General features: G+C 39.4%; 1 protein-coding gene across 6 annotated transcripts in view; it reads right to left on the reverse strand.

Moving 5' to 3' along the window:
* Nucleotides 1-5,002: 5,002 nt before the first annotated feature.
* The window catches only part of pigo (phosphatidylinositol glycan anchor biosynthesis, class O), a 29,228-nt gene continuing 20,993 nt past the window's right edge, over nucleotides 5,003-13,237 (reverse strand). For 2 of the 6 annotated variants that reach the window (XM_089020976.1, XM_089020975.1), the window contains 4 exons: nucleotides 12,414-12,604; nucleotides 10,692-10,762; nucleotides 10,314-10,439; nucleotides 5,932-6,658 (listed from right to left, as the gene is read on the reverse strand). In XM_089020976.1, the coding sequence (XP_088877102.1) occupies nucleotides 6,364-6,658; nucleotides 10,314-10,439; nucleotides 10,692-10,762; nucleotides 12,414-12,604 (683 nt within the window). In that variant the 3' untranslated portion in view covers nucleotides 5,932-6,363. Of the gene's footprint in view, nucleotides 5,875-5,931; nucleotides 6,659-8,944; nucleotides 10,440-10,691; nucleotides 10,763-12,413; nucleotides 12,605-13,237 lie in introns of those variants that run through there. The other 4 variants (XM_089020978.1, XM_089020977.1, XM_089020979.1 and 1 more) reach the window with 4 other exon arrangements.

Consider the following 13,237-nt stretch of genomic DNA (forward strand, 5'->3'; position numbering starts at 1 on the left):
AGCCGGCTGCCATTTCTAGCTCCTTGTTAGGAGCTCCAAGAACCGGATCATTCGCGAACGACACATCACTCATTCACACCACTCAAACACACGGAGCGCCACGCTCTGTGTGTTTCCTGAAAAATAGTTTGTATACCAAGATTATATTCTCGTGAATTTAACGTGCGTAAGGCGAAAATTTTGTTAGCTAAAGCGTTCGTAAACTGAGGTATCACTGTAACACTTTTTTTCTAATAAAAGAAGGGAGTCTAAGGTTTCTAATGCTATATTAAATTATATACAGTAAAGTCTCGTTATATCGATATTCAAGGGAGTCCGAAAAAATATCGATATAACCGGGACTATCGATATATCCGACCCTGTTTGCATGTAATTTTCTTCGTGCGTGCATAGAAATAGTATCGATATAACCGGGACTATCGATATATCCGATATCGATATAACGAGACTTTACTGTAGTCCTAAAACTCGATATTTGGTGGGTCCTGGAATTTGAGTGACAATGACAAAAACCCTGGCACCGGAGCGGATGCGTTTTTGCACATTGTCTGGCAGTCAATGAGTTAACTTGCAAAATCCGCTGAATCATTTCATGCTTTGGATTCTTTTCATTGAAGCTCCACACCTGCTCTGTTATTGTCCTTGCCGGTTTCTCGCTTTGCAATATCCTGCCGCTGAGGACTCCGACAGGCTCTGGCGGGGTTAATTGAAAAGACGCGAGGTGGCGGAAACAGAGGCAACATCTGAGCCCAGTGAGCAGTGACGATGGCGCGATGACGTTTCATTCAAACTGCGGCTAAAAGGTGCTCAAAGTTTTGCGCGTCTTGGTTCTTCTGTTCCTCGCTCATCTCCACCTGACATCTGCATCCCGTATACAAAGCAAGTGAATTTTCGCTGCACTCAGGAAGACATTGATGAAAGGAAAAGCCATTAGCTGCGAATATCACAAGCACTCGGCCTCATTAGCAGCAGTTAGCGAGAGATTACAAGTAATTGGACGTCATGTTTGGATCCATATTTCCATGGCGATGGCCCAACGCCGGGTATTAGCGCAATTTAATATTTAATAAGAGCTTTTTTTTCCCTGTAAATGGAAACGTTTTGACATGATCATGATAAAGATCTTCGCTGACAGGTTGAGGTCAGCAGATTGAAAGTAGCCGCTAAGAAAATTTGTCCAAAGTTAATCAATTTAATGTTGTAGGATTTGATTTCGACAAAATGCGTCAAATAAATAAATAAATTAATTAATTAATACACACATACATAAATACATAAATAAATACATAAACAATTAAACAAACACATGAATACACAAATACATCAATAAATGAATACATAATATATATAAAAATATACAAATAAAAACTTACAAATAAATAAACACATAAATAAATAAATAGTACACAAATGCACAAAAAATACACAAACACACAAATAAGTAAACACAAATAAATAAATGCATGAATACATAATTGAAATACACAAATAAATACATACAAATAAATAGATACACAAATACATAAAATTACACACATAAATACACAAACAAACACACAAGTAAATAAACAAATTAAAAATAAAAATAAATATATAAATCTTTTTGATTGATTGATTGATGTTTTTGCAACATATTTTTTGGAGGTTAGGGGATAAAATGATAAATGCTGCAATGGAAAGAGAAAAAACATGCACAGCCATAACTTGAATCAACGTGAATTTGACAGGCATGATGGGGTGGATCAACTTTGATTAGCATTTTGTCTCTAAATCAGATGATGCGCTTTCAACAAGCCGCTTCAAAATGTCATAGCGCATTGTGATGATGCAATATTTAAGATATGATCAAGTGTGAAAGCATGCTAAATGGATCGTGTCAAAGCTGTTTGATTTAGCAGTCTAATTTGCATGTGCTAGTGGTTTTTAAGCAACCTTTTCTATTGAATACTATTATATACCAAAATGATGGCAGTTCATTTATAAATCTTATAACTGTTAGTTTCATTTGACGTCCATGTACGACTGAGAGCTTACACAGATGAATCGTGAGTATAGTTTTTGCTTTTTTGAATGTTGCTGTGCCGATTACCATTTTGTGTTTGGAAGCCTTTTACGGAGCGAGTTGCTTGTTCTGTAGCCACAAAAGGACATATGTCCTATTGTGCCGGTCCCAAGCCCGGATAAATACAGAGGGTTGTGTCAGGAAGTTGCATCCGACGTAAAAGCTTGGCCAAAACAAACATGCGGATCAAACCTCTAAAGATGGAGGATACTGATTTGCTGTAGAGACCCCTTGAAGGGAAAAGCCGAAAGGAAAAGAAGAGGACAAGGATGTCCTCATCTGAATGTTTTTTTTTTGTCCAATTGACATAGATTATTATTGTTCTAGTTCTTGTTTTATCTTTTTGATGATGCTCAATATAAAATGGCTTTAATATAATGAGGGCCCGACAAACAAGAGGAGGCCATTTTGTAATTGAAAAAAAAAAAAAGCCTGATATAGTGACGAGGGGAAAAGCAAAGAAACTTTAAACTCTTTGAAATGTCAGAGTCGTCACTGGTGAAAATAAGCTGACAGTTTCATTTTTAATCAACCGGGAAAGGGGCCTCCCCATATCGAAACGAGGGATGCTGTTTGAGCAACAAACACATACTTGGCTTGCATATGTAACGGAGTTGTGCACTTAGATTATTAAATTATGAAGGAAGTGACGCAACGGCGCACAGTGTGGCACTATGTCCCGCCCATAGTTTCCAGAACAATCTCGAGGAGATTCAGGTTAATCACAAGACGAAACCCATGCGACTTCACCCATCCCTTCTGCCATACTGTGTTGCAGAAATAAAAGAAATAAAAAGACACATCCACGCGTCTCGTCTTCATTAATACGGCAGCATCGTGGAGATGAAGATAGTCACTGTTGTGACACCCGTCACATTGGTGCCGTGACCCGGATCACAAGTGACTCTCCACTTCGGACCGGGACCGCGATGCTGCACAATGAAGACGCTGTGCAGTCCCATCACTCGGTGGACGGTGTGTCGACCCCCGTTTTGGAAATACATGTAGTGTGTTAATTGTCTGACCTGCTGTTTTGCAATTAGTGTGTTTTTTTTTCATGTACGTGTTTTCGTGTGTTAAGTCTAAGAATGAGCTCCTTACATTTAACCAGTAGCACACCTTTGAATGAGTGTGTTGCTAGAGGTAGAGGCTTCCCAACTGTGTAACAGTTGTATAGTGCAATCCAGAGTGGTGTAGGTTGTACAGAGGGGAATGGGCAGGTTCAAGCTGAGGCCACTTATGTTAGTGGGGACAGAGTTCCTTCCCAGACCCAGTGCAGTGCATCTACGACGAGCGCACAGACAACTGATACACCAGCAACAGATCCCTTTCTCCAGTCTGTCACAGTTATGTAGTGCTATGCAGGGTGATGTAGTTTGTACAGAGGGGAATGGGCAGGTGCGAGCTGAGGCCACTTATGTTAGTGGGGACAGAGTTCCTTCCCAGACCCAGTACAGTGCATCTCCGACGAGCACACAGACCCTGACACACCGGCGACAGATCCCTCACTCCAGTCACCTGACGTAGTTGGTCAGATGAGTGACATAATTAGACAGCTTCCTTGTACATCCTTGCCCGATAACCTTGTCTATTTTGCCTGTTGGTCTTTCTGTTGTCTTCCGTGTGTATGTTGCCTCACTTCTGCATAATTTAAGGGGGGTGTATGTAACGGAGTTGTGCACTTAGATTATTAAATTATGAAGGAAGTGACGCAACGGCGCACAGTGTGGCACTATGTCCCGCCCATAGTTTCCAGAACAATCTCGAGGAGATTCAGGTTAATCACAAGACGAAACCCATGCGACTTCACCCATCCCTTCTGCCATACTGTGTTGCAGAAATAAAAGAAATAAAAAGACACATCCACGCGTCTCGTCTTCATTAATACGGCAGCATCGTGGAGATGAAGACAGTCACTGTTGTGACACCCGTCACACATACATAATTGATTAAGTCACCGGTAAACCAAAGATGAATTCAGTCTTCAGTTGTGGAAAGCGATCCCTTTCGCCGCCACTTATTGCAAATGCACCCTTATGGATGTCTCGTTTAGTTTTGGCCAAGACACTCTGACGTGTGATCAGGCGTCAAAAGGCTTCCGTTTATAAATACGGACAGCACGTTTACAAGATGAAGCTTTGATGTCATTGGGTTTGACTTACCCGCATCGCTTGGATGCAATACGGAGAGACAAAAATCTGTTTTCTATCATTCAGCCTTCATTCAATCACTCGGCAGATTTGTCGGAAGAAGCAAAGCAATCGGGAAAGTTCCAATCTGGTCATTCGTAGGTAAACAAACAAAGCAAATCCCATTCAGATTTCGTCTTGAAAAAGAAGGAACCACTTTCAAAATAAAATATGCATCCATGCTGAGAAGTCGACATCAATTTTGGTGCCGATGTACATTTTTTGGACTGTTGTGCTCAATTCCGCCACCCCCATATCGGAATTCCAGAGTAGTTATTTACTGTAATTCAAAGACACATGAAAATGCAGCAGTCACTTTCCGTAAAACCAAACAAACAAATAAACAAATAACTAAATAGTTACATTGATAAATAAATATAAAAAAAATTGAAAAATAAATAGACAAATAAACAAACAAATGACAAAATAGATAAATACATTAATAAATAAATAAGAAAATAGAATAATAAATACATATACAAATACACAAATAACTAAATACAGTAAAGTCTCGTTATATCGATATTCAAGGGAGTCCGAAAAAATATCGATATAACCGGGACTATCGATATATCCGACCCTGTTTGCATGTAATTTTCTCCGTGCGTGCATAGAAATAGTATCGATATAACCGGGACTATCGATATATCCGATATCGATATAACGAGACTTTACTGTAGATACATAAGTATGTAAATACATAAAGAGATAAAAAACAGAAAAATAAACAGATAAATAAATGCATGAATAAATAAACATAAATAAATAAATACATAAAATATTCAGAGGGCTTTTATGTGTTTTCACTAAAAAGCCCTTCGAATATATATATTTTTATATTTTTAAAACTAAAATATGCTTTTGAATTAAAACTGCAGCGGCAGTCCTATTTGTTTTTCAGGAAGTGCAATTGAATTAAATTTTGCAATTGAAATTACAACTTGCAACTGAATTACATTTTGCAATTGAAGTGCAATTGAATTAATTTTTGCAGAAGTGCTTTTGAATTAAAATTGCAGCGGCAGTTTTGCAGGAAGTACAATTGAATTAAATTTTGCAATTGAAATTAAATTTGGCAATTGAATTCATTTTGTAATTGAATTCAATTTTGTAATTGAAGTGCAATTGAATTACTTTTTGCTGGAAGTGCTTTTGAATTAAAATTGCAGCGGCAGTTTTGCAGGAAGTGCAATCGAATTAAATTTTGCAATTGAAATTAAATTTGGCAATTGAATTCAATTTTGTAATTGAATTCAATTTTGTATTTGAAGTGCAATTGAATTACTTTTTGCTGGAAGTGCTTTTGAATTAAAATTGCAGCGGCAGTCCTATTTGTTTCGTAGGAAGTGCAATTGAAACGCTGCGTTTCGTCACCAACCTCTCTTGACTCTTTTAAAGCACACTAACTGTATCGATCGCCATCCCATCTGCAAGTGAGTAGCTGAGGTGAGAGAACCCGCCCCAACTCCCTTTTTGCACTCTCATCTTTCTGTGTTGTCTGATGGCAGCAAAGGTTTCCAGCATCATCATCATAAGCAGCAACAACAACAACAACATAAAAGGTGATGGAGTGCTTTTGGCCATCTCGTCTCCTCTCCCCTGCATGGATGTTTACGTGTCTCTCTGTCGAGTGCGAGAAAGATAAACACCAGTGGTGGTCAACTGTACATCCCGAAAGGAGCAAGATATCAAAGTCCAAGTAAGATTTTTTGGATTAAAATAAAAAATTAAAAAAAAATCACAAAGTGCCCAATCATCTCGGATGATTGGGTGGCAACAAATAAATAAACAAACAAATACACAGATAAATACATAAATAAACAAACAAACAAACACACAAATATAGAAATAAAGGAATTGGAAATAAAGGAATACACCAAAATAATCAATACATAAATACACAAATAAATGCATAAATACACAAATAAATACAAAAATACACAATTGAATAAATACACAAATGAATAAAGAAATAAATGAAGAAACAAATAAATAAATACATAACTAACTAAACAAATAGACATATAATAAATAAGCAAATAAATAAATAAACACACACACATAGAAATAACTAAATTAACTACATAAGTAGGCGGCCCGGTAGTCGAGTGGTTAGCACACCGGCTTCACAGTGCAGAGGTCGCCGGTTCGCATCCCATCCGGCCTTCCTGTGTGGAGTTTGCATGTTCTCCCCAGACCCGCGTGGGTTTTCTCCGTGTCCTCCGGTTTCCTCCCACACTCCAAAAACATGCATGGCAGGCAGGTTGACCACACCAAATTGTCCCTAGGTGTGAGTGTGACTGTTGTATGTCTTTGTGTGCCCTGCGATTGGCTGGCAACCAATTCGGGGTGTCCCCCGCCTCGTGCCCGAAGACAGCTGAGATAGGCTCCAGCAACCCCCGCGACCCTAATAAGGAATAAGCGGTACGGAAAATGAGATGAGAGAGAACTACATAAGTACACAAATGAATAAATACACAAATGAACAAAGAAACACATAACTAACTAAACAAATAAATAAAATACATACAATAAATAAGCAAATAAATAAACACACACATAAATAAATAACTAAATAAATACATACATAAATACACAAATGAATAAAGTAACAAATGAATGAATACATAACTATCTAAACCATTAGACACATAGTAAATAAGCAAATAAACACACACATATAAATAAATAACAAAATAAATTCATAAATACACAAATGAATAAAGAAACAAATGGATAAAGAAACAAATGAATGAATACCTAACTAACATAACTAAACAAATAAACACATAATAAATAAACACACACACACACACATAATAAATAAACAAACAAACAACAGACAGCCAGATTAACAAATAAAAATATAAATAAATAGATAAAGATAACCAAACAAATAAACAAAAAAATAAATACGCACATATTTAAATTAAATAAATAAACACAAATATTATAAATAAACAAATATATATATAATATATATACATACATTTGCAAATTTCCCCATTGTGGGACAAATAAAGGTTCTCAGATTTTTTTTCTGATAAATTAAATAAAAATAAATGAAAATAAATGTAAAAAAAGCATATTTTTATTTTCTCAAACCCTTGTTTCTTTATGAAATAATGGTTTGCTAAATGTTCATCCTTCCAACAATTGCGAGTGCACAGATGACATCTGGAGCATCTCCGACAGCATATGATTGACAGCTGAGTGGCGAAGGAGGTGCAGATGTGCTTACGGAAGAATTTGTGTGGGTATGAGTACTGTTTTTGAATGGGAGGAATGTCGGTGCCATTCGACTGTCATCACTGGGCAGCTCTGGGGCCATTGTGCTTTTTTGCGCCTGTAATGGGCAGCATCTTTACAGTGCCGCTTTGTTCAGCGGAAAGGTTGGTGATGTTGGACAGTTTGCAGCTGGATGAATGCAACGCTTGAGGAGCCCGCGATAAGAAGCAGCGTCAGCGCAGAGTGCCAATGCGTATGTTGAACTGTCGCGGCTTGGAATTGAAGCGGATTTATGTGTGACAATCTGTTCGTCAATGGATGCTACAGCTGCGTGTTTGCTTTCAACATTTAGCTTGAAAGTGGCTGCCTTTACAGCAGCTCATGTATTTTGTTTTTCTACTTTCATAACTTGGCTGCTATGAAATGTAAATTTCTCCACTGCGCCAAGACTAATAAAGGCAAATCCAATCCAATGTTCTCTACTGCATGATGTGAGTCAGAAGATAGTTGTACACCGTTGAAATGAACTGAATGGTTACTCAACGGGGGTCAAATGCTTCAGTAAGGATGAACGTGATGAGAATATGAAAAGATGGAGGACAAAAAAGTCACAGGTACACCTGTTCGTGTGCCGCATAGTTCCAAGGCACTACTTTGTTTTGGTTTGCTTTTTGAGCAGCAAAATCCCATTCAGCCATCTTTGAACGGAAAGGACGAGGGATGCTTTTCATTCGGTTTTATTTCATCCAACGGTACACGTAAGGAAACCGCATGAGATCATGTATACAAAATGTAATACGCGAGGAATGAATTGGTGTTTTTGTTGCATCTTATCCGTAATGGAGGAGGTATCTGGAATGAAGTGGACTCCTTGGGAGGGTGGAAGACGCCAAGCAGAACAGTGTTCCATCCGAAGCGGAAGGAACAGCTGCGTTTGATTTAAAGGTTATCCTCCAAATAAACCAGGTGGTGTACAAACTCCATCCCCGATCTTGTGTGTGGTGCCAAATGTGGATGCAGAGCACTGGTATTTGAGACAATTTGTGTTTATCATGAACGCTATCATCACATCGCTAAGCAGCCGGCGGTTATTTTTTTCATCTAAAAATGGCTTACGATACATGGTGGGTTTTTTTTTAGTTGAAAATTCCTTATTATACATGGTCATTTTTTTTCAGACTAAAAACGCCTTCCTATACAGGGTGTTTTTTTTGCGCTGTAAATGCCTTAATATACATGCTTTTTTTTCAGGCTAAAAACGGCTAACTATGCATGGTCGTTTTTTTTCGGCTAAAAACGCCTGACTATACATGATCGTTATTTTCGGACTAATAACGCCTTGTAATTTATACGCCTTGTTTTTTTTTCAGACTAAAAACTGTCACGCTCCGCCGGTGACAGTGGCAGCTGACCAGTTGGAACATTAGTAATTGGAGGATCGCGAGGCAGGTGACAGAGGCGTTGGTGCTGGCAGATGATTTATTAACAAAAAGCGCAGGTCCGAGACAACGCGAACCCGGAAAAAACTTGTTGAACAAAAAGTGACAAAACAACAAAGATAGTGGGTGAGCGGGGGCAATCCGCCCAACCTCACTAGCTAGCAGAAAAATAAAAAGGCACACGAGGGTGCAAAACAGCATACGATACAGGGCGTACAAACAGACGTGATTGTGGCTAATAAATACCTCCGGCGAAGCAACTCGCATACCGAATAGCAGTTCAAGGCACAGGCGAGGCGCAAGGTGTAGTATCTGGTTTAAATGTCCAAAAGTCAGTGATGAGGGAATTGACAGCAGCTGGCGGACGTCGGGAGCGGAGGCCCCGCCCAGCTGTCAACTCGCTCGTGACAAAAACGCCTTACTATAAATGGTCGTCTTTTTCGGACTAAAGACGCCAACGCCTTACGATATTTTTTTCGGACTAAAAATGCCTTGAAACATATGGTTGATTTTTTTGTGCTAAAAAGGCATTACTATATATGGTCGTCTTTTTCGGACTAAAAACGCCAACGCCCTACTAAAAATGTTTGTCTTTTTCAGACTAAAAACGTCTTAATATAAATGGTCGTCTTTTTCGGACTAAAAACGCTTCACTATACATGGTGGTTTTTTTCAAGCCTAAAAACGCCTTGATCGCCATGGTCGATTTTTTTTGCGCTAAAAAGGCCTTACTATAAATGGTCATCCTTTTCGGACTAAAAACGCCTTACTATACATGGTTGATTTTTTTTTTTGGGGGGGGGGGGGGCTAAAACGCCTTATTATACATTTCGTCGTTTTTTTGTTGCTAAAAACGCCTTAATTTGAATGGTTGTCTTTTTTGGACTAAAAACCCCTTTAAAGACATGATGTTTTTTTCAGACTAAAAACGCCTTTATATACATGTTCGTTTTTTTTTAGAAGCAAAGACGCCAATCTGTGTGTGCTTTTTATTCTGACCACACTCAGCACGAGACGATGATGACTCCAAAACGTGTTTTTCTGCCTTCAAGATGCAGGCGCCGCCAGACCCAATGGATGCATACGCCACATGAAGATTTTTGCACTTGAAGACAAAACTGGCGCTGTGTGACGGGCCATGGACCCCAAAGAAAAAAAAGTTAAAAATAACTGAGGATAACAGAGGGTTCAACATTTTTTGTTGTTCTTATTTTTGAGGAATGCAAATTGCGTTTTTATTGCATTGTTTATTGCCATGATAAAGTGGGGGCGTTGCGGATACAAAAATGTTCGGGTCAGCCTTCACACCGGATCCAAATCATCATCGGAACGTCGTCCCCCTCGTCCGTTCCTCCGACAAGCTCCGATTTAAAGCAACGCCACGGCTTCCGCTACCTGGTGACATCAGGGACGAGTCTCTGGAACCAACGGTGCACTGCCACGTCCACTCTCAGCACGAACGCCACGCCGAACAGCAAAGACGCGCAGCTCACCAGGAAACCCGAAGCCTCAAACATAAACCTGAAAAGTGAACAACAATATGAATGCCACCGGGGGCTCCGAGGGGGAATGAAGGGGGGGGGGGGGGGGGGGGCACTTAGTTTTCTCATTTCTGATATGTGTAACTACCCAACGGTAGCTATTACGGCGTTCCATTACTGCGAGTTGAGCAGGCGTGCTCTAATGTGTGCATGGTGGAAAGTCGTATAAGTGCCAAGACTTTCCATATTTCGAAAAGCCGTGTGAGCGGGAAATTAAAGTGGGGGCACTCACTTGGGTGCGAAAACACACCACACCATTAGGTGTCTCCTGAGGATTACAGCTGCACACATGGAAGCCAAGAGCTGGGAAGCAAGCAAACGGAAACATGCTAGCATTGTAACAAACACAGTGCGGCCATCTTGCAAATGTCAAGCAACTCTGATTTGTGAAATACAGTGATACCTCAGCTTACGAACGCGTTGGCTAACGAAGTTTTCGGATTATGAACGTTAAATTCACGAGAATTTCATCTTGGCATCCGAACTATTTTTCAGGATACACACGGAGCGCAACAATGAGTGATGTGTCATTTGTGAACGAGCCTAACAAGGAAATGGGAGCCGCACGTGATTGATCAAGAATGCAGCAGCAAGGCGGTGGGGAATTTACAGAAACACAGTGCTGCTAACATTAAATAGGTAGGCAGATGACAGAGAGAGAGAGAGAGAGAAAATTGATAGAAAAGAGTGAAATTTGGACTTGTTTCAACTTTGATAGTTCAAAGGCAGAGTGTAGACTGCAAGATTAAAATATCCTATCAATCAGGCTGCACAAATAACCCACACAAGCCATCTGTACACTTGATGCACAAAGCTATCAACCCAGCTAAACAGAACACAATTGATGAGGAACTAGGTAAAATTATTGCAGAGAAAGCACGGCAATTTCACTCGGATATCGTCAAGAGGGAACCTGGAAGTTCGTCATCCATTGATGATTTCAAGGCTGGCTACGGGTGGTTCGAGAACTTTAAGCATCGTACAGGGATTCATTGTGTCATTCATCATGGTGAGGCCGCCAGTTCTGACGATAAAGCTGCCAAAGCTTACAAGGAATCATTGCTCAAGATGGTGAAAGAAAAAGGTTACGTTCCTCATCAAGTGTTTAATGCTGATGACTCCATTCCATCAAGCCATCAACGACCATCACAAAGGCAAATAAAATGACTTTATTATACTGTACAGTGTATTTCTTTAATTATAATACCATAGCACATTTATTATACATACAATAAGGTATGTTTTGTGTAGTTCTATGTCTTAGAAAATTAGAAAGTAGAAAATTATATTTTATGGTGACCTGGGAACGGATTATTGTCATTTTAATGGTTTCTTATGGGATTTTTTTGTTTGGGATACACACTTTGGGAGTCTGGGAACCAATTAAGTTCGTAAGCCAAGGTATCACTGTATTTATTTATTTTGTTATTTCTTTTATCAATCGATGAGAAGGTTTCTTCAGCCGTCATCTGTACAATTTTGAAGTTTTCAGACGTTTCGCCTCCTATCCAAGAGGCTTCGTACCTTCAAAATTGTACAGATGACGGCTGAAGAAACCTTCTCATCGATGGACCACTCCTGAGAGCTTACACAGACGTATTCTTTTATCAATGTATTTATTATTTATTTATCTGTGTATTATTTATTTAGTTGCTTGCTCATTTATTCATTTTTTATTTATCTATTTATTTATTATTTATATATTTTATTTATGTATTTGCTTGCATATTTATTACTTTATTTATTTACTGTTTTTATCTATTTATTTAGTTATTCACTTATTCATTTGTTTATTTATTAATCCATTTACCTATTTACTTATTTAAATTCGTAAGACAAGGTATCACTGTTAATTGTTTTGACCCTAATCACTAATCCTAATTTGTGACAAAATAGATCATTTGGCGAGAAGAATATGCGGATATTGTATGCGAATATTCTTTCTTCGCGCTACCTGCAATCCGAGAATGCAGAGGTAGCGTGCTGAGAGTTGCAGGAGAGCCGAGCTAAAGAGTTGAGGCTTCTCCCTCAGTCTCATTTCCATCACGCCATCTTCTCCTGCGTCGCCGCCGGCTTTGCCCGCCCCTGGTCCGCTTCTGTGCACCTCGCGGACTAGGGGCCAAAACAGCAGCAAGGGACATGCCACTAGGAAACAACAAGGCTACGTTACAATGCCAAACGTCTGGATTGACCATAACATAACACCTGCATTATTGTGATGTAAATGACCGTATTTTCCGGTGTATAAGGCGAACCTTCATTGATTGACATGTTTCCAAAAAGTCTTACATCTACAGGTAACATTCGACTTACGACCAGTTCGACTTACAACCACCCATACTTACGACCACAACCTCCAGACCCCATTTTTAAATTTTTAATTCTACGCCTGGCACCACAATGCGCTAGCAGGCTGGCAACGCGTAGGACAATTTTGGCCAGCTAGCTAGCATCTCACTCTCACACAGCAAATTGACCATGTGATGGCACCAGAGGGGGGAGTTTGCGTGTCATTTAGCTTCCGAGTCTCTATTCAACATTTTGAATGGATTTCAACTTACGAACATTTCGACTTACGACCGTTTGGTCAGAACGGAACTCGGTAGTAAGTCGGATGTTACCTGTATAAGGCACACCACATTATAAGGCGCGACAGTCGAGGCTGGAGTTACGTTATGCACCCATCAGGTGTCCAAGTCAAGGCCCGGGGGCCAAATCTGGCCCACCACATCATTTTATTCGGCCTGTGCAAGCAAATCAAACCAACATTTCAAATTG

This window comes from Hippocampus bargibanti, linkage group LG18 (genome assembly GCF_051943395.1).
Source record: "Hippocampus bargibanti isolate YZ-2025 linkage group LG18, ASM5194339v1, whole genome shotgun sequence".
Taxonomy (NCBI): Eukaryota; Metazoa; Chordata; class Actinopteri; order Syngnathiformes; family Syngnathidae; genus Hippocampus; species Hippocampus bargibanti.